Source organism: Marmota marmota, unplaced genomic scaffold (assembly GCF_001458135.2).
Source record: "Marmota marmota marmota unplaced genomic scaffold, marMar, whole genome shotgun sequence".
NCBI classification, from domain to species: domain Eukaryota; kingdom Metazoa; phylum Chordata; class Mammalia; order Rodentia; family Sciuridae; genus Marmota; species Marmota marmota.
Window position 1 is genome coordinate 8,650,768 of NW_026000000.1, and position 23,027 is coordinate 8,673,794.

At 34.4% G+C, this 23,027-nt stretch overlaps 1 protein-coding gene across 6 annotated transcripts in view; it reads right to left on the bottom strand.

The window, feature by feature from the left end:
- Positions 1 to 23,027, bottom strand: part of Mapk8 (mitogen-activated protein kinase 8) — a 73,242-nt gene that overhangs the window by 31,869 nt on the left and 18,346 nt on the right. For 5 of the 6 annotated variants that reach the window (XM_015498915.2, XM_048807516.1, XM_048807520.1 and 2 more), the window contains 2 exons: positions 8,825 to 8,995; positions 5,053 to 5,182 (listed from right to left, as the gene is read on the bottom strand). In XM_015498915.2, coding sequence (XP_015354401.1) covers positions 5,053 to 5,182; positions 8,825 to 8,946 — 252 coding nt within the window. In that variant the 5' untranslated portion in view covers positions 8,947 to 8,995. Of the gene's footprint in view, positions 1 to 5,052; positions 5,183 to 8,824; positions 8,996 to 10,537; positions 11,023 to 23,027 lie in introns of those variants that run through there. The other variant, XM_048807518.1, reaches the window with a different exon arrangement.

The following is a 23,027-nucleotide window of genomic DNA, read 5'->3' on the forward strand; positions in this document are numbered from 1 at the left end:
ATTTATGAACACTCTAACAAGTTCTTATGTTATACAAACTTCTACATAATTTGTTACCAAATCTTAAACACCTTCTAGCTTTTTATTCAACTCAATATTTCTGTATACTCTCAGAAGGGTTTCCTTAGACCATTTCTTATTTTTTTCTTTTCAATACTGGGGGTTGAAGCTAGAGTGCTCCATAACTGAACTCCTTTTATATTTTGAGACAGAGTCTAGCCAAGTTGCCCATGCTGGCCTTGAACTTGAGATGTTTCTGCCTCAGTCTTTCAAGTTGTTAGGATTACAGGCATGCATCACTGCCCCAGCCTGATTTTAACAGTATCATATTTTCCCAGTTTTCTTCATTTCCAGTCAAATCCAGTGATTCATCCAAAGGTATACTCTCCTTTCCACTACTGTCTTCAAGCCCTCTTGTTTCTGTCTACCCTTTCCCTAAATGATATTATTATCTATGTAACTTTTCCAAACTTCTATGTGGATAATTCCCAAATAAGCATGAAAAGTCTTTGCTTAGCATCATGAGTTTCATATACACATAGTCCCTTATGTGGACTTCTAACAAATAATATAAAATTGAATTCATTTTATTCCTACCAAACTCCTTAATTTTCCAGGATACCCTCCCTTTTACAAGAGAAAACTCAGAGTGATTCTTTATCTGTACCATAGCACATATCTGAAAGAATGTTGTCTGTTGTACATCATTCTATACCCTCAATCTCTTTTTCTACATTCCCTGTACTATTAATACAGGTTAAAGAGTTTAAAATCTTACGTCTAATACTAGTATTACAAGCTGAATGTGTGTGTGTCCCCCTGAAATTCACAGATGGAGCCCTCACTCCCAATGTGATGTTATATGAAGATAGGGAATTTGAGTTAATTAGGTTTATATTAGGTCATGAAGGTGTGGCACTCATAATGGGAATAGGTCACGTAAGAAGAACAAAATCTGGCATGGTGATGCATACCTATAATCCCAGCTACTTGGGAGGCAGAGAAAAGAGAATCACAAGTTTAAGTCCTGCCTGAGCAACTTAGTGAGACCCTGTCTCAAAATAAATTTTTACGAAAGGCTAGGGATGTAGCTCGGAGATAGAGCACCCCTGAGTTCTCTATTAAAAAAAGAAAAAAATTAAAAAAGAAAAGAAAAAAAAAGATGAACAGAATAAAATTTCTCTTTCTCCACACCCATGCATTAAGGAAAGGTCATGTGAAGATACAGTGAGAAACTGGCCAATTGCAAGTCAGGAAGAGCACCTTCACAAGGAACCAAGTAAGCCAGCACCTTGATCTTGGACTTCCCAGCCTCTGGAATTGCGAGAACTAAATCTGTTGTTTGAGACCTCTCGTCTATGGTACTTTGTTATGGAAGCCTGAGTTAACAATGGTTTTCTGCAAACCCAGCTACCACTTTATTCACTTTATTTCCTGTAATATGGTAAAAGAAAGATCCGATCATATTACTTACCTCCTCAAAAACTTTAAGCCAACAAATAAATTCCAAAAACCCATGCTAGAGTATGACCTCATTTAGTAGTATTAAACTTGATAATTTACCCAAACTAAATTCATTTCAAGAATGTCATTTTAAAAAGCCTTTAATATTTTTAAGCATACTATTCTAAACTACACTTGTCATTTACCAACTGAACTTAATTGTCTTCAAGATGGATTTCTTTGATAGAGTCTGGTAACCCCTAATCCCTATCAGAGTTGACTATTCTCTCTACTCTGTCTCTAGTTATCCTCTATGCTGTCATGGTATCCAACATACAGTACTGTAATTTCATTTTCACAACAGCTTCATCCAGACCACATAGGATCCTTGTTAGAAAGATTTGTGGCTTATTTACTTATTGCCTTGTACACAGCAATGTACCTGACACATTTAAAAATGTTTGCTAACAATTTAGGGACAGGAAAGTTTTTTTAGATATGAGGGCAGAATTCATCTCTGCATTAAGCTCTGCCTATTGAAAGCACTTAAACATCTGTTCAGTGGATCAATTCAGAAAAATAAAATTCAAACAAAGTACAGTTTTGTTTTTTTTTTAAGATGGGGGAAGCCATAATAATAAAATATCAGATACTCTAAATAAATTCAAGTCTCACAACCAGCTGAATAGCATCTGGACTTTAGTAAAACTGTTCTCACTAATATTTGGGAAATCTGAGGGTAAAAGAGAGATGTTAAAAGATTTAAGGCATACAGAGGCACAAATGAAGTCAGTGGTGGCTTAGAGCTGGGGGGCATGGAAGATAGGGGATCAACAGCTAAAGGATACAGTGTTTCTTTTTAAAATTTTTTTTTAATATTTACTTTTTAGTTGTAATTGGACACAATATCTTTATTTTATTTATTTATTTTTATGTGGTGCTGAGGATCGAAACCAGGGCTTTGCATATACTAGGCAAGTGCTCTACCGCTGAGCCATAACCCCAGCCCTACAGTGTTTCTTTTTGAGGTGATGAAAATATTCTAGAACTAACTGTGTTGATAATCACTCATATCAGTGGGTATATATATTAAACTGTATACTCGAAATGGGCTAATTATATGGTATGTAAATTATATCTCAATTAAGCTATCATAAATGAGATTTTAAAAAACAACTGTCCTATTTTTCGAGAGGGGAAATAAAGGAAATTATATCAATCACAGAATGGCCAAACAAAAGTCTAGGATTGATTAATGGGTTATACAGGACTAACTGAAAGAAGTAGTAATTACGAGGAACAAATAACAATTCATCGAGAAGCACTGTTTCCTACTGGGGGAAGATGGGAGAAGAGAACAAAGAACAACAGCAATAAATGAGAGAAGTGCAACTAAATACAGTATGTGAAGACTTCAAAAAGGTATACATGAAAATGTCTCTAAGAACAACATCTATGTAAATAAGATGAAGAATTAGAGAGAGTTGGCTGACTCTGGAAAACATAATTTTTGCAATATACCCCAAGGTACCTATGAAGATATCCTGAGCAAAACTGGGAAGTAAAGCCAATAAATGATAAAGCCAAAACAAAGAAAAAAAGCAAACTCTATTTAAATTTGCCAAAATCAAAGAGAGAAAAATAAAAATAAAAGGGGATGGATGAGACCCACTAACGGGCCTTTGACTTATTAGTCAATGGTGACATGCTTTTCAAATAGGATATAATGTCTGCAGTAAAGGGGAGATAACTTGCCTGAGCTCCTATCAGAGGATTCTATCAAAAATCTAGAACTGTGTGTGCTAGACGACTTATCAAAGTGTGTTTTCAGGTAAGTAATCAAGTTAAAAAAGAAACTCAAAACCCTCTTGAAAAGGGCAGAAAAACCCAGAGATACTTGGAGAATAATGAAGAGAACATCTGTGTAGAACATAAAAGTGTTTGAGACATGACATTCCCAAAACATCCATCTATCAGGGAGTAGAAAAGAACAGTCAGCATTCCTGGCTGACTATATTTAGTTTTAAATTCCTTCACTGAACAAAATAAGTGTTGAACACTTTGGCCTCTCCTGCTAGAGGGCTAATTCTGAGACACATGTGCTATTTAGTAGAAGGAAATATCTTTCCTTGCAGTCACCCAGGCTTGGGAGAAAGGAGAAACTGGACTCCTCTCCATAGGAAAAACTAAGATGCTCCCACAGCCCTCATTGTGAAACTGAGTCCACAGGCTACAAGAGGTACAAGAAGCATTATCCAAGGTTAGGAGGCCACTAGCAAAACTCTGATGACCAACATGTCTGGCTCATACCTGGAAAGAGAATGGCTACTACAATTACCTTCCTGTCCATGACTAACTTTAACTCTATCCAGCCCTTTTTATGCCACTTCTCCTTTCTTGGTGGGACCCTTTTCTACAACAATCCAATTTTCATTCCATCTTTAAGAGTTGGCCTAAGTTTACTCTTTCTGAAAGCCTTCCCATTAATTAAGGCTCACAGAGATTTCTCTATTGAGATTTTAGAACTTATTGACCATCTATATCAACTGACAGTTAAATTACTCATGCTTTGTGATATTTGATATTTAACTTTACATTATTTGTTTTGCCTTCAAACACGTTTCTCAAATAAGGAGGCTTAATGTCCATGCATTCCCCAACTTGGAGATAAACTTATAACTCCAATATAATGTGGTGAATTGTATTATTTGCCATTAGAAAGTATTATACTTATTATATCATATCAACTCCTTTGGACAATCACCACAAAATGTCTCCAGTGAAGTGCTTTCAGTTTAGTGCTTCATAAAACTGTACCTTGCACAATTTCCTCTTAGTTATTTGCTCTCAGTTTAGAGTATTCATTCCACAAAAGAACTATAAAAATATCAGAGTGTGTAAAGTAATTAAAAAAAGTACAACTGTCCTCAAAATGAGTAAATGTTACATCATTAGGAAGTATAATTAGAAATCTTTTTCTAATTCCCTTTAAATATTTTCAAAAAATTTCTGCTACAGTGCTTTGTAACCATTGGCTACCTTCAACATAAAATGATCAGTAAATACTTACATCACTAAAGAGGTGTGAGTGATATGGTGAGAAATGATTTGCACTTCTATCCTGTACAATTAAGGGAAGATCCAGTATCAAAATAAAATTTGAATAATTTCATCTCTGTACTAAGGCTACTAATATTTTTGAAATGTCAGCTCTATAGAGAATAAGCAGCAAAATAAGAAATAAAACTTAAATAATATTCTTCTAAATTTCAGAAGTCATTTTCTTTTGATATCACTTAATAAAGTTGGGTAAAAAATTCACCCTGTGGGGCTGGGGTTGCGGCTCAGTGGTAGAGCACTCGCCTGGCATGTGTGAAGAACTGGGTTTGATCTTCAGCACCACATTTAAAAAATTAATTAATTAATTAATTAAAGGTATCATGTCCATCTACAACATTAAAAAAAAATTCATCCTGTGAATATATATTCCCTTTAAACAATGTTTCAATTCAGAATAATTTAAAGTCTCTATAAAGTCTTTCATATTTGTGTATTCATAAATAAATCTTGATTTCATCTATATTTAAGAAATCTAAATTATTCACTTACATTTTTATGATTAACACATTTCATAAGAACTAGCTCTCTGTAGGCCCGCTTAGCATGAGTTTGATTCTGAAATGGCCGGCTTAGCTTCTTGATTGCAACATTTCTTTCAAGAATGGCATCATAAGCTGCACTGTAACAAGAAATTCAAAAACAAAAAAGTAAAAATCTGTAAAACTGAATTTATGAAACACTCATGCAGATTCCTCAATTCCTCCAAAGATAGATGGAACTGGATCACTCTTCAGTCTGTAATGCTCAACATGTGTCTTCTATACTTATGACAATATATTCCACAGCAAATAACAATCATTTTTTAAAATAATAATGTATCCAAGGAGGCAATGGATTGAAAAGACAGACACCCCGCTGGTTCGTTGTCTGTCCTCCAAGATACACTTAGCCCAGGGTTGGCACTATGAATACATAAATGCTTTATAGATATTTAGGTCTGCTAAGATAGCTTAAAGCCTAAAGGAATCATTCACTCTTCAACCAGATCAAAGAAAGTCAGGATAAACATGAATTCTACTCAAAATGTTTGCTGAAGAATTCTACATAAACCCATTACTTCCATCCTTTCAGTCACAGGCAATTAATAAATACAGAAGTGTGTATATAAAATATTAAAATTTGTTTTGAAAAAGCCTTAACATTTTATTTTAGAGAAACTAAAAAAATCAAGGTGTTTACAAATATGAATGCTAAATTTGAAAACATCAGAAGCTGCTTCATAACTGGGACATACACATCGAAACATATACATTACTCTTCATTTCTTCCTTTACCCCTTGATGCTGACCATATGACATCTATTGGTATATGAAAGGTTTGAGAATAGGAAACACAAATAAGGTAATCTGTCTTTATGTTTTTGAATTTTATGACTTAAAGTTCTTTAAAAATGTGGATTCATCTCCACCTAAGGAGGATCAGCAGTTAAGTAACTGGTTCAAGGTTAGTCAAAAAGTTAAAAATAAAGCTGAGGCTAGAAGATAAAGACATGAAGGTCTGGGTTGTGGCTCAGTGACAAAACACTTGTCTGATATGTGTGAAGCACTGGGTTCAATACTCAGCACTACATAAAAATAAATATATAAAATAAAGGTATTGTGTCCATCTACAACTAAAAAAAAATTTAAAAAAAGACATGAGGCTGTGCATTTCATACTGAACCACTTAACATATTATAAAAGTCTACTTCTATTTAAATGTATTTGGAAAGCCAGTTAATTACTGATGGTTTTCACCTGATTAAATACTTTGTAACTCTCTCTTCATATCTATTTGGTATTTGTTATAGAACTATATAGATTATGACATTGTACTACATTTATATCTCTACATTCTGTATATACTATAACGATTGTATATAATTATTATAATGAATATATTGCACATAATGATTGCATATCATATACATATCAAAATAAACATAAATATAACCCTTACTTTAAAAGTACTATATTTATAGATATGTGCTGCCTAAATTAAAAAAAAAAAAAACAATATCAAGGGTCATGAAAAATTGTTAGAAATGTATCTTCAGATAATAAAGATTTTATTATTTATTTATTTTAAAGAACTTATTTTTTTTTATTTGTTTTACTTAGTTACACATGTCAGTACAGTGATCTTGACATATCATACATTTGAATCAGATGGGATATAATTTCTCATTTTTCTGAGTATACAGATTGCAGAATCACATCGGTCATGCAGTTACATATATACACACACAGTAATAATGTCTGTTTCATTCTACTATCCTTCCTAATAAAGATTTTATTTTTAAATTCATTCCTATTAATTTACTATCTGCTAAAGCAAAAGAATATTTCAAACTATTAAAGTTTGAAAGTATCTTAATGGATTCCACTATTTTATAACCAAGGAAATTAGATTTTTAATTGTTGATTCTTCAGTGTGCACAAATCAGAAAACACCTGGCCCCAATCCATACCCATAAACCTTCTATTAATGTTTTATCAAATTAGGTTCTTCAGTTGATCCTGACAGCAACACAATGAGTTTTGAAATTTTTGTATTTAATCTATTTCATAATAATATTTTATAAAATTATTACTTTAAGTGACAATTTGAAGACATTCATTCCTTAGGATATGGTGGCTAAAGGGACTTAAGGTCCTTTCCAAAGCATTTTTAATTCTGATACACAAATTTCAAAGTGCACTTACCTGAGGATAAGTGAAGGAACATAACACTAAACATTATTTAATTATTTTTCTAAATTATATAGGATAATGCTCAAAAATAGCTCTATAAATTAATTGAGAAAAACAGGCTTAAAACTGTTAATTTGCCAAGAGACACAAAACCAAAGTAAATCAAAGACCTTGAATCTGAACCAACAGCTGACTTTCTAAATTCTAAATACTGACTGTAAATATTTTTTTAAATTTAATCTGTGGCTGGTTAAATAGGTCAATGTCATTGATTAAAATGTTAGCCAGCTAGGACTGGGGCTTTAGCTCAGTGGCACAGCACTTGCCTAGCATGCATGAGGCACTGGGTTCGATCCTCAGCACCACATAAAAATAAAGATATTGTGTCCATCTACAACTAAAAAAATATATATTTAAAAAGAATAAATAAAGGCATTATGCCCATCTACAAGTACAAAAAATCAAAAAATGTCAGCCAGTTAATAGAGTTTATAAAATGACCCCAATTTCTATAATTTTTGATATCATAAATTACTTCAATAAAGAGAATGTCTTTTCATTACACAAATTAATTAGATTTAAATTTTTACCATAATTACCCTGGATTTTTTTTGTTTTAAAGAAATGATTTATAGGTAAACCAACCTTCCTCTTCTGAGAGGTAAATAAAATCCTTGATGTTTATGCATGATTTTACCTTTTCTACATATAGCATGCACCCAAAATACATGGCATTGTTTTGAATATTTTAAAGTATAGGTAAATGGTGCAAAACTATATTCTACATCTTGCTTTTTAAAATCAACTCTATATTTCTTATATTATCTTTGTTTATACATAGAGCTCCAGTTCACTTTAAATGTTGTATAGTATTACATTCAATGATTATATCACAATTTTTAATTCTCCTATTGACAGACTTGATGCTGTTTTCATTTTCTGCTATTATAAATGATGCTGCAAACAACAGATCTATGTATGTCTCTATGTACATGTGCAAGAGTTTTTCTAAGAACCTGGCAGAAGTGCTGAATCATAAAAACTCCTGATTTTTAAAATGGATTTCAAAACAAATTTGGTTCATGAAGAGATAATAAAGATATACTGGAGTGTGTGTTTGAATTCCCAATAACACCAGCTTATTATGCTAACAGTGATTTTGAATCATCAGCAAAACTATCCCAAAGAATGTTTTGCATTTCAGATTATAAGAAATTATGCTGATCTGTGAAGCCTGGGTCTTTTGTAGAAATTAGCTTGTAAATCAGTTTTAAAGTTATATGAGTTTTGAAATGTGTACACTGGGGTATCAGATGACTTCCATTCCCGAGTGTAAAATAAGATTTCTGAAATTCCAGAGTTTCATTTTGGTGTGTGAGTGATGATTAAGTGAGGTTTCATATTAAATAATTAGCTATGGAAATAGATGTACACATGGAATTAATAAACATGCCACTTATCCTTTTCTGATATAGCTAGCTGTTTCTGCATGGCTTATAAACAAGTATTTAACCAGAGTTTATATTTAAAGATAGCAACTCATATGAGGCAAGTTGATTCTTTGATTCATTTTTGGAAGTAAGACTTACCAAACTATCCCTTGAGCTCCGGAGCCTATAGGTTTTAAATTCTGATACCGTTTCAGGACTGTGAACGTAGAATCTCCAATTTCTACACTATAAAAATTGTTGTCCCGCTTGCTTCTGCTCATGATGGCAAGAAATTAATTTAATGGCTTCATCCAAAAATTCACCAAGAGGCTACAAAATGAAACAAAACATGATCTTAACAAAATGAACCTGTTTAATCTTAAAATTCCAACTCTTCTTTATATTGACTGGTATTAACACAGACTGCTATGTCATGTTTGAAGAATTGCTTCATTAAAAAACAAACTAAGAAAAAATACCACAGGGTCTTGGTTAGCATATGCCATACTGAAAAACGACTTATAGCTTTTTAAAAAAAAAAAACTTTTATGAGCATAAACAATTTCCCTAGAAGTCACTGGTATAAATACATACTTAAGTTACAGAAGACTAAACAAAGGAAATGGTTATAATTAAACTTGCTCTAAAAGTCATTTTTCAAGCTGGGCAAGGTGACCCATGCCTGTAATTCTAGCTGGTAGGCTGAGGAAGAAGGATCTCAAGTTCAAAGCTAGCCTCAATAATATAATGAGGCGATAAGTAACTTAGCAAGGCTGTGCTCAAAATAAAAAAAATAAAAGGGCTGGAGATGTGGCTCAGTGGTTAAGTACCCCTTGGCTCAATCCCTGGTATGTATAAACAAACAAACAAACAAATAAATAACACCTTCATAACTAAAAATTTAATGTGTTTACATATTAAACAATCCCTGGTATGTATAAACAAACAAACAGATAAATAACACCTTCATAACTAAAAATTTAATGTGTTTACATATTAGAGTACTGAAATCATTTTTGTGAGAAATCACTAAACTTTCATTAAAAAAAAAAAAACAATTAACCATATCATTTTTAGTGCAAAGTGGAAATCCAAGCTAAAGTTGTTTAGCACATGTGGTACCTGCCTAACAAACAAGTTGCTTTCACTATGTCAGATCTTCTGACTCCCAAGAGCTACATCCTGGTATAATTCATATGCTGAGGCTATAATGTTGAAAAGATGAGAAGCAGGGTAGAACATTAGATCAGGAAGAGAGAGAGATGCATTAGTATACAAGACAAAACAATTCTGTTCTAACTTGTTTGGAGGATCAAAAGTACTATATAAGTTCTGACAACAGTTCTTTACCATCTATCAAATTAAGTCAGGGTATCTTTTTCTACTCGATTGTATAAACTGGAGATTGACAAACTAGCATCTCTTCACTACTAGATAACATTAGTTTATTCCAAAATGTGAATGCTGGATATGGTGGCACACACCTGCAGTCATAGAACTGAGAAGGCTAGGGTGAGGGTTGGCCATCCAGGAAGGGGTGGGGGGGGAGCAAAATGCACGTAAGACAATTTTTACCTACTACCCACCATCCCAATAAATCATGAAACCAGTTAGGTCTAAACAATTATTTCCGTGTATGTGTATGGTTATAAGACAATGCTAACACAAAAATATGATTAAATGACACAGCATCAATACTGTTTTCACATCCCAGAAGAAGGTTAAATAGGCCTCTACCCGAGCACTCAAATTGGCTGCAGCTTAGATTTCTTAAGCCTAGTTGCTGGATGGAGTAGAGTGTTACTCCTCTCTTGAACATTAGGATCAGGAGAGGAAGGGGTATTCTATGATGCTTCATAGGAGCTGACTTACTGTTATAAAGCAGACAACAACAGTTGGAGTTTCTCAACTGGCTGGAAATTAAGGAGTCCACCCGAGAGCAGTTTCCCCTTTCTGCTAAAGAATAACAGCAAGGAAGGGTTTCTCTTTATTCCCGGAATGGGAAGACACAAAACAGGATGGTGATCCATGGTGACAGCTCCCCATTTATCTGTGGCAGTGCCCACATGAAGGCTGAACAAAATCACAGCTAAACATTTATAGTCATCAACTTCCAGAATAATGCAGCAAAGCTAAGTAGAAAGCCTCAGCCAGCGGTGCCCTTGGCAGAAGCTAAGAATGACCCTCCTAAGAAAAAGAGACAGAGAACTCTTTATTCACTTTATACTCAGTCCTGCAATATTTACTAGAGTACCTAACTCAAGCACTAACAACACTAGTAATCAGCATCTAGCTCCTCCTAGGATTTGCAGATATAACAATAAAAGAGAACTTAAGCTGATTATTACTTAATCATAACTAAAATTGTGATAATGGCAACCTAAGGGCAGGATTCCACAGAAACCCGTGCTAGTATAGGCTCTGGACAAACGAATCCCTCCGACAAAATGATATTTAAGTGAGATCTGAACACCGACTATGATAAAAGGGAGCTTTCTAGGCAGAAGAAATAACACATAAAAAGGCTCTAAAAAATTCACCAACTCTAACTGTACAATTTAATAAGTTGTGATAACTGTATACAACATTGTAACCACCCAAATCATGATATAGAACATTCCCATCATCTTAAATATTCTCTATATGGTCAATTTCTGCCCCACCCCACTGTCCTTGCCCCCCTGTCACCACTTAACTCCTTAGTTGTGCTTTTACTAGATTTTCACATAAATGAAATCATATGACATGCAACTGGTGTTTTGCTTTTTCCACTTGCCATGTTTTTGAGATTAATCCATGCTTCATCCTTTTTACTACTAAGTAGTATTCTATTGTGTGGGTGCGCTATGGGGCCAATTATACTGTATCTAGTTTGGGGGTTATGATAAATGATACTAATACTAACACCTGCAGTTTTTAAAAAAATTTATCTTGGGAGAATATGGAGTGGGACTGTTGAGTTCTATGTTTAACTTATAAACTGCCAAACTGTCTTCCAAAGTGGTGATACCATTTTTTCATTTTCACCGGCAATGTATGAGAGTTCTAGCTGTTCTACATTGTAATTATCATATAATTTTATCTGTATTAGTATATAGTGGTATTTCATTATGGTTTACATTCACATTTTTTTTTCTTTTCTTTCTGAACCCAGGGGTACTTATCACTGATCCACATCAATAGTTCATCTTATTTTTTTGAGACACAGTCTTGCACTAAGTTGCTCAGACCCTTGCTAAGTTGCTGAGGCTGCCTTTGAATTTGTGATTCTACTGACTCAGCCTCTCAGATCACTGGGTTCGCAGGTGTGTGCCACTGTGCCCAGCCTATATTCACATTTGCTAAGAAGTAATAATGCTGAGCATATGTTCATAGGCATTCATATATCTTTGTTGTTTTAGTAGTTATTCACAGTTCTTTTTCCCATTATAAAAATACTATTGTTTTCTTGTTTGAGTTGTAATATTTATTCTTGCGTTCTGGATATAATCCTTTATCAGATGTTATAAATATTTTCTCCCAGTCTATGACTTACCTTATATTTTTTAAGTGTCATTTTAAAAAATTTGATTTATTCATTTATTTTTGGTACTGGAGATTGAGCCCAGGGGTGTTCTGCCACTGAACCACATCCCCAACTCAAATTTTTTGGTTTCAGACAATATCTCATTAAGCTGCTTAGGGCCTCACTCAATTGCTGAGGTTGGCCTTGAATTTGCAATCCTCTTGCCTTAGCTTACTGAGTTGCTGAGATTACAGGTGTGTGCCACCACACCTGGCACATTTTTAAACTTTATCTTGAAATAATTTTAGATCCACACATAAGCTGTAAAAATAGTAGAGTTCCTGAGTACCCTTCACAGGAGTACCCAGTATTTGACATTCTTTACAGGTTGATCATCCCAGATCTGAAAATCTAAAATCCAAAACTTTCTTAAAAGTTACGAATTTTGAGGCATCTGGATTAGGTATGCTCAACCTGTATAACAACAATTTTGAGTTTTCTGATTCATGAACATGGTGCTTGTTTCTGCTTACTTGGTTCTTTAAGTTTTCTCAGCAACATTCTATAATTTCCAAGACACAGAGGCTTTGCAAAATTTTGTTCAATTTCTCTGAAAGTATTTAAATATTATATGTTAATATAAACATGTTTACTTTATTTACATTTATAATGTGAGTATACAGAAATACAATTAACTTTTCTATCACTACTTTGTACCAAGCTCAGTTATTCATCTTAGTTGCCCCAGCTTCTGTGGATTCTTTTGAAATTTTTCTACATTCATAAGTAGTTTCTACATTCATAAACTAGTTTCTTAAAATGTTAAGTTTCATATTTTTTAAGTGTCATTTTAAAAATTTTGATTTATTCATTTATTTTTGGTACTGGAGATTGAGCCCAGGGGGTGTTCTGCCACTGAACCACTGATTTGAGAGCCATATTTTATAACATAATATATTTTTCTTATCCCACTAAACTAGATATAATTTCAATACAATGACAAATATTTAAGTAGTGAAAGTAAACCATGGTTCCATTGTTCCGGATCTTAGGGAGAAAACATATAGTCTTTCACTGCTAAGCAAGATATACGTTATAGGAGTATACTAATTGTACTTTAAAGTTTGAGAAAGTTCCCTTCAAGTTCTAATTTACTAAAAGTTTTTATCACTAATGGGTGTTGAACTCTGTCGAATAATTTTTCTTATATATAGTTTTTCTTAGTTGGATCATGTGACTGATTTTCAAACATTAAATCAATCTTGCATTCCACTTGGTCATTAAGTATTTTCCTTTTTATATACTGATTCAGCTGGCTAAAATTCCAATGAAGGATTTTCCATCTATTTTTATGGGAGATGTTAGATATTAGTTTTTCTTTATAGCAGGGTAAAAACTAAGTCAGAATTTTCCTGTTATTTTTCCCCCCCAAACTGTACCGAATTGATACTAGTTCATCTTTAAATGTTTCACAAAATACTTCAGTAAAGTCTTCTAGGATGTGTCTCCATGACCTCCAGTATAGGGATTAAACCCAGGAGCCTTTTTATTTTTTATTTTGAGTCAAGGTCTTGCAAGGCTGGCTCAGACTTGTGGTCTTCCTGCTTTGGCCTCCAGAACAGCTAGAATTATAGCTGTCTGCCACCATGCCTGATTTAGGATAGGTTTTTTTGGAGGGAGGGTTTTAATTACATATTTAAATTCTTTTATAGAAATAGTGTTGTTCAGGTTACCTATTTCTTCCTAAATGAGCTTTGACAATTTTCAAAGAAATTATCTTACATAAGTTGTCTAAAGAATCTGTGGTCATATTCCTATTTCATTACCATTACTATAAAACGTAATTACATCTTATTTTTCTAATCAATTGGGCTAGAATTTTATCATTATTATTGATCTTGCTGCATCCGATTTTCTTTTATTGTATTGCACTATTTTATTTCATTGGTTTCTAGTCTTTATTTCCTTCTTTTTGCTTGTTTTGGGATTCTAATTTCTTAAATGTTAAGTTTCAGAGTACTGATTTGAGAGCCATATTTTATAATATAAGCATTTAATACTATAATTTACCTTTCACCACCACTATAGCTTCATCTTACAAGATCATCCATAAGTCATTTAAAAATCATATCTGTATTTACTAAGAATAAAAGCAAGTATTTATAGAGAGTTTCCTTTATGAAGGGTCCCTTTTCAAGTACTTTATAAATACTAACTTTTTAATCCTCACAACAGCTCATAATAGTTTCTAGTTCTTTATGGTTAGAGGGTAAATCTAGTCCGTTACTCCATCTTTACTGGAAGAATAGGTCCCACATTCTCCTTTTATCTGATGTTTTCTTATATTAAGACAGACATATAGTTTTTCCATCTTACAGATGATGAAATTAAATATTAGGTAAATTGTCTATGGTTACACAGTTTGTAGGGGTGGAATGAGGATTTGAGTCCATCATGATTACACTATATTGAGCCCAAAATCTAATAGAGCTTGGTAGTAAAGAGGATATGGAGGAAGAGAAGTTATAAATCTTAAACATGTATCTGGGATCTGTCCAAAACATTAAATTGGAAATATCAAGTTGGTAACTAGATACAGAATTAAACCTTAGAGGAAAGGTTTGAGAGAAAGAAAATTTGACAGTTGTCACTGTTTAGTGAGAGAGAACTAAATCAAGAGAAATGCAGTGGTAATGAAAAAAAAAAAAAAGACCTACTGAAGTGCAAATAATATTTATGAACATCTATATTTAATGAACAATCAAGGAAAGATCAAGATAACAAAGAAGCCAGAAACCCAGATAGAAAAAAAAGGAGAATATGCTGGAGAAGCCAAAGGAAAAATGGTTTAAAGAACAGTAGTCAATAACACTGAATGTTACAGAAATGTCAAATAATCCCTTTGGGTAGAGTGATAGGAACAAAAGTTAGACTGAAATGAACTAAAGTGTAAGTGGGAAATGATTTTAGAAACAGGGAAAGTTGGTATGGCTGGTTATTTAGAGAAGTTTGGCAAAGAAGATGAAAGAGGACAATGTAAAGGTAAATAGAGAATGATGAGTTTACATATGATACATAACAGTATTCAGAGCATATCATATACAATAAAGATATAAACTGAACATATTTTCATGTGGAAATGATTCAATAAAGGGGAAATGGGAGAACAGGGGAGGAAGAAAACTGAATTTTTGCAGATAGCCTTAGTATCTCTAAAAAGATAGAAAGAAATGGGACCCAGAGCATATAAATGGTTTACTGGTGTGGCAATGCCATCAGAAAATAACATAAGGGAAAAAAAAGGAGAAACAATTTCCAAGTTAAGGCATTCAGGATACTGGTGAGATTTATGGAGGATGTCTTTGATATGCTATTCTCTTCATCATTAAGTCAGAATATCGAGAGTACATGTGTGAAGAAATTTTACAGATTCTGATGACTCATTTTCCTGCTCAGAAAGGCTTCTTCTTAGACTTAAAACAAAAAAAGCACATATATAAAGAACAAGACTCCACTGCTATCAGGCTAGTCCACCCATTAAAATGGTCAGTCTGGCAGGACTCAATGTAGGCAAAAGCAAGTGAAACTCAACAGTTTCATTTAAAGCACACTTAGGATCAAAAGAACATGGTTCAATGCAGCCATATAGCTCAGTCCAACAGACACTAAAAAATAACTTAGTCAACATGATGAGATTCAAAATTCAAGACAGCTCCAATCATCAGATAACCCTGACAGGAAGTCACTGAGGTGACTTTGAGTTTATCTATCTTCAGTTATCATGCCTCTGTGGTGACCAACTAACCCTGAATGTTAAACTTATGCATCAATTTACATCAAACAGATATCTGGATATTTGGTTAGCCATTATTCTCAAGTGTTTCTATAAATGTGTTTTTGGATGACTTAAACATTTTTTTTCTTTTTTTAAATATTTATTTGTTAGTTGTAGTTGAACACAATACTTTTATATCACTTATTTATTTTTATGTGGTGCTGAGGATCGAACTCAGGGTCTCGCACGTGAGAGGTGAGTATTCTACCACTGAGCCACAACCCCAGCCCCCAAAACATAATTCTTTTTTTTTGTTGTTGATGGACTGAAGCCAAGCAGCAAGTTATCTATATGTGGTTAGAGGCCTCACCCAATTGGTTGAAGGTCTGAAAAAAACAAAAATGCTAATCCTCCAGGAAGAAAGAGGAAACTCCTCCTTGCCAGACCAGAGCTTGGAAACTGGTTTTCCTTCCTTTTAGACTCAGACTGAATCACTGGCTTTTTCTGGGTCTCACGCCTACTGGTCTTTGGACTGTAACTACACCATTAAAGTCTTCAGGTTCTCAGACCTTTGGACTCAGACTGAAACTATATCATCAGGTTCTCCTGGATCTCCAGCTTGCCAAGTGCAGATATGGGAACTTGTCAGCCTCTATAGTGGTGTCGGCCAATTATTTTAAGTCTTTTCAGGGCTCCTCACTTCTAGAGCTACATGACTAGTGCCACAGTTTGGCTGGGCAAAATAACCCGGAGGTGACAAGCAACTTGAAGGTTGAAGCGGGAACTGCTTTATTGCGAGGGAACTCAGTGGGAACTGAGCGGGAACTCAAGGTAGCGGGCACCCAAGGTAGCAGGAGCCACTTTATTGCGGGACAGCAGAGGTATATATACCTAACTGATTACACACAGCTTGATTCAATTAACATCATTTAGATACAGCAGTCAGCCAATAAGGAATCCTCACCATCTTAATGGCTCGCTGGCGTTGCTTCACAGACCTGGCAAACTGCCAGGCGCCATCTTGACTTGATTTGCGGTCCCCAACAGACTAGCTTATCTAAAATGGTACCCTTTAATTACACTCTTTCTCCTTACCCTACTCCCATTTTATTTCATGGCACTTATCACTACTTATATTTAATTATATACTTGTTTGCCACACTGAAACATTAAGTTCCATGAAAAATAAACTTCATTCTATTTAAGAATAAATCACCAGAGTTAAACAGTACCTGGCAAATAGTGGCCATTCAAATAGGTGTCTGAATGAATGAACAAATGAACAAATTGTAACTTGAAGTTTCCACTGTGAAGAGTCTGTCATTCTCCTCTCAAGGAGTAACTTACAGGATAGATTCTTATGCTTAATCTCTACTACCGCTGTTGATGCAGTTTCCATACCAGGTATTTCATATGTTGTGGCTTTGGGCCAGAGGCCTGTCCTAGTCTAACAAATTATGGCAAGAACTACATGCTACCAAACACTCTGTGCTAAGAAACGGCTATGACTGCTTCCTCAGCAGGTGGATAACAATCTTTAAAAGCATAGCCCTGCATATAGTGGTGCTATGGTTTAGATATGAGTTATCCCCCAAGAGCTCATATATGAGAAAATGCAAGAATTTTCAGAGGTAAAATGATTGGATTACAAGAGCTATAACCTAATCAGTGGATTGGTACCCTAATATGGATTAACTGGGAGGTAGATAGTGTGTAGTTGGGGGAAGTGTGCCTTTGGGGGTTATATTTTGTCCCTGGTGAGAGGAACTCTCTCTGCTTCCTGGTCTCCACGTATTGATCTGCTTTCCTGTCATACCCTTCCATCATACCTTGGGCCAGAACTATGGAGTCAGCTGACATCGGACTGAACCTCTAAAACTGAGCAAAAATAAACTTTTCCTCCTCTAAATTTGTTCTTGTCAGGCATTTTGGCGACAGCAATAAAAAGTTGACTAAAGAAGGGGACACTATGAAATTAGGTCTAACTGATGTAGTTTAACTAGTCTTAAAACATACTAAGTTTCTTGGCCTCATACCTAAACCAAGACATGGTTTCAGTGAAAGTGTAATAAGCTTATATTCAACATTATTCCTATGCTTACCTCAATAAGGCCTCCAGATCAGATCTCAGCTACTACTTGATAAATGCATCTTTTTCAGTTCTCTGTATTTTTCAATTATATTTAAAATATGGGATATATTTATTCTAGGGAATTTTCTTCTTCCTCCTTTCCAAAATGTAAGGTATGGCTGAGTAGCCATTTTTGTCTCTTACAAGATATGTTTTTCTTCTTTCCCTAAAGGCTGACTACTAGATAGTGTAAAAATAGTGCCCAATCTTGGGCTTTATGGCTCATTCTCTATAGCAAGGTGGACAACCATAAAACAGCCAGCCCAGGTTCTAAAAATACTGGAGGGAGGGCTCAGAGTGATTCTACTTCAGAATGCTTCAGTTATTGCTGTCACTGAGATAGTAGAATCTTACTTCCATCCTCTAAGAACTAAGAAACCAAAATCCCAAAATAAGAAAATCAAAATTTTATTCCTATTTTTGTCAAGGGCATATTATTAAAAGAAAGTGATTTTATTATCTCATAGATGAGTTATCCAAGCAACCTAAGACAATCATAAGAGTGTGAGTTATTTTCTTAAAACCAAGGAGAATGTGTGAGAACAGCAAAGAGCTCTAGAAAGAGCTCTAGAAAGGGGAATGTGTGAGAATAGCAAAGAGCTCTAGAAATAGAACTGGTAAGTTCCCAGTTATATTCCTCCCATTTTTACTCTCTAATGGGGTCTTCACATTGCCAACTGCAACCACAAACCTAAAGGGGAAGACTACTTCCTTTCTTCCCACTCTAGTTCAAAGAAGTCAATGCCAAATCTCCTCCTTAAAAGTGAAGGTGGGAGTTCATAACCCACTTGAATCAAAGTGTGGAATATGATATGTCAAGAAATTTGTAATGTTTTGAACAACCCACAATTAAAAAAAAAAGTGATAAAATATCCAAGCAAAATAAAAGGAACATAATGAAAATTACAATAAAGAAAGTTGCATCACAAATCTATTTCATAGTTAACCTTAAAGTTTAATCATCTCACTTCACCTATCTTACAGAAAGGTGAGGCTCAGTGAACTCTTGTAATTCTCATACAAATAAACTATTAATAAGTATTAAGATTTTTGAAGCTTATTATTAAAACAAAATGATGTTAAACTAAGGCAAAAAGAAACATTTTAGAATTCTCTACTTATCTATCATCTTTAAAAGCTGAATCAATGTACAATGTACCTGTACATTTTCCTTTTGCCTTTTAGTCTATCTTGATGATTCTCTAAAATGCATGAAAATTAATGCTCAGGAGTGTGCATATACACAAAAGATTTTACACTGATTTTCATGATTTTACATGCGATTTTCAAGAGTGATTCTGACTGTGGCCTTACACACTATCTCTAGATTTTAACCCCAGTGTACACAAGATTCCAGCTTTCCAAATAATCTACAAAAACTGGCATAGCCAAATTACCCCTGAAAATTCCTCAAATCACCACATACAGAAACAATGAGCTAGAAGCAATCTAAATAGGAGAAGATCATGTAGGACTAAGAGAGAGTAACAGATTCCCATCTGCAAGGGCTTAAAGCTACCTGGGATAGAGAGAATTATCTGAATTATCAAGCTGTCCTTTTATTTGTCTGCAAGATACATACAGCTGAATACTCAGAAGTTAAATTCATGTAAGACAAGGTGTTATTACCATAAACATTAAAATAATATAATTTCAGGAAGAGGTTAGAATTTTTAGAATGAGCTCTTTTCAAACAATGCCTCTTCTGCCTTCTCATTTTCCTTTTTCCACACTGCTCTCTACTTTCTCTACTTATCTACTCCCATAAATCCTTTAAGAGAACAAGGGCAAATCTTTCAAGAATGAATGTTTCTTGTGTTGTTTTCAAGTGCAGAAGAAATTATCACAGCCAAGAGACAATCTTGGTGCTCTGGCCATCACAGGTTCTTTCCACTAGGCACAATGATCATATCTAGTCTGCCTGGCTATACATATCTTGCAGACAAATTAAATTGGGTTTTGTAAAATCTGTTCATAAAATAGACGAAATTCTGGGGCTGGGGTTGTGGCTCAGTAGTAGAGTGCTTGCCTAGCATGCCATAAAGCACTGGGTTTGATCCTCAACATCCCATAAAAATAAAATAAAATAAATTAAAATAAAAGTATTGTGTCCACCTACAAACTAAAATATATATTTTTAAAATAGATAAAATTCTAATTACATTTACTGGAGTAGGTTGATTACATTCTACCCATAAATTATGTTTAGATAGGTGTCCCTTCACAACTCCTTTGAGGAGGATGCCTTTAACTATATGGTGGAGGCCACATGAAATGACTAAGCTTCAGAACTAATTTTTAAGACTTTATTCAGACATTCATGTTATTTACTAAAGATCTCGGGACTCTGTAGCTGTGTTCTCAGTGGAAAAGTATGGATATGTTTTAAACAACAATAATGAACTTTTACCAGTATAATAATTATATAGCCTGGCTGAAATCTCCTGTATTTACTGGCTTATGAATCCTGTCACCAGACCAGCTGGAATAATGACATCCAAGATGACCAACCTGAACAACTTCTAGTAGACCCCAAACCCCATTTTGATTTTATCTGCATGTTAAATGACAACCCTCATACCAGCACCATGACAGCTGACAACTGCCATGACATGGAACTGTAAGAACCATAAAAAGAGCAAAAAGAGGTAGTGGCTGAATTATTAGAAAATCTTTGCCCATCCCCAGAAAACACATGAATATTCCTCCCTTTGGTTGGCCTATCTCTCATCTTTATTTATTTTATCCTTTATCTATGACTCCCAATGCCTTACAGGTTGAAAAGTTGATTTGCACTCAGTTTTGGTTTCATAGTGGGAAAAGATCCTACTGTAGAGGAATCTCTCCCTATTTAATGAGGAAACCAAATTGTTGGTAAGAATAGAACACAATGTGGGAGTGATATTACCATAACACTTCAGTTAGCTGGTATTCAAGATTCTAAAATTGCTTTGTACTCAAAATGCAAAAATCTCAAAATATTAGGCAATTGGATCCAGGCTGCTCAACTCAATCTAGATTACTGTTATATGTTTAAAAAGCAGTGCTAATTTTCTCAATAACATTCAATTGAATAAAAATATGTAAACTAATATCTAAGAATACTTTATTTCACAAGGTACTCAAAAAGATTTTAATTTTAAATTCACAAAAAATTCACACTTATAATTTCATTAAAATTGTATGAGTTTTTACACAGGACAGAATGCCTAGCTTTAAAGGCACTTTTGTACAATGGAACAACTGGGGTTAAACCTTCACATATCCAAAAAATTGGTCACACAAAATACCTCATTCCTGGAAATAGATTCTTATGCCTAACATTTTCCAATAATATCTTTTGCTAATAGGATTCTCAAGGCTCATAAGAAAAAAATTTTTTCATTACAATTCTTATTAGACAAATACAGCACAATTTTTCATATCTCTGGTTGTATATAAAGTACGTTCACACCAATTAGTGTCTTCATACATGTACTTTGGATAATGATATCCATCACATTCCACCATCATTGCTAACCCCCTGCCCCCTCTCTTCCCCTCCCACCCTTCTGCCCTATCTAGAGTTTGTATATTCCTCCCATGCTCCCCCTCCCTACTCCACTATGAATCAGCCTCCTTATATCAGAGAAAACATTTGGCATTTGGGGGAAGATTGGCTAACTTAACTTAGCCTTATCTTCTCCAACGCCATCCATTTACCTGCAAATGCCATGATTTTATTCTCTATTATTGCTGAGTAAAATTCCATTGTGTATATATGCCACATTGTTTTTATCCATTCATCTACTGAAGGGCATCTAGGTTGGTTCCACAGTTTAGCTATTGTGAATTAAGCTGCTATAAACATTGATGTGGCTGTGTCCCTGTAGTATGCTGATTTTAAGTCTTTTGGGTACAGACCGAGGAGAGGGATAGCTGGGTCAAATGATGGTTCAATTTCCAGATTCCCAAGGAATCTCCAGACTGCTTTCCATATTGGGTGCACCAATTTGTAGTCCACTAGCAATGTATGAGTGTACCAGCAATGTATGAGTCCCCACATCCTCGCCAACACTTATTATTGTCTTCATAATACCTGCCATTCTGACTGGAGTAAGATGATATCTTAGAGTAGTTTTGACTTGCATTTCTCTTAATTGCAAAAATTGAATATTTTTTTCATATATTTGTTAATTGATCGTATATCTTCTTCTGAGAACTGTCTGTTCAGGTCCATTTATTGATTGGATTATTTGGTTTTTTGGTGCTTAGTTTTTTGAGTTCTTTATATATGCTAGAGATTGGTGCTCTATCTGATGTGTGAGGGGTAAAAATTTGCTCCCAAGATGTAGGCTATCTATTCACCTCACAGATTGTTTCTTTTGCTGAGAAGAAACTGAATGTGGCAGAACCAGAAGTCCCAACCAATCATGGGTTGGTTCTTCTGTCAATCACTCATCCAGAGGGTAGATAGGAGATCCTAGCCATCAGTTAACTCATTAGCATGGTGCAATCTTGGTACAGTCTTTTAAATATGCAACTTGCCAGTATTTTATTATGAATTTTTGTATCTATGTTCACCAGGGATTTTAGTTTGAGTTTTTTTCTCTTGATGTGACTTTGTCTTGTTTTTTTTATCAGGGTAATACTAGCCTCAATGAATCTGGAAGGGTTTCTTCTTTTTTTTTTGTTTCATGTAATAATTTGAGAAGGATTGGTATTATTTCTTATTTGAAGGTGTGGTACAACTAGGCTAAGAATCCCTCCAGTCCTGGGTATTCTTTGTTGGTAGACATTTGATGGCATTATCAATTACACTGATTTGTTTAATTTTTGTATGAAAGATATATCAAGTAATGAAAGATACTTGTTTAAGTCACCCAGTATTATGGTGTTGTGGTCTACTTGATTCTTGAAATTGAGAAGGGTTTGTCTGATGTATGTAGGTGCTCCATTGTTTGGGGCATAA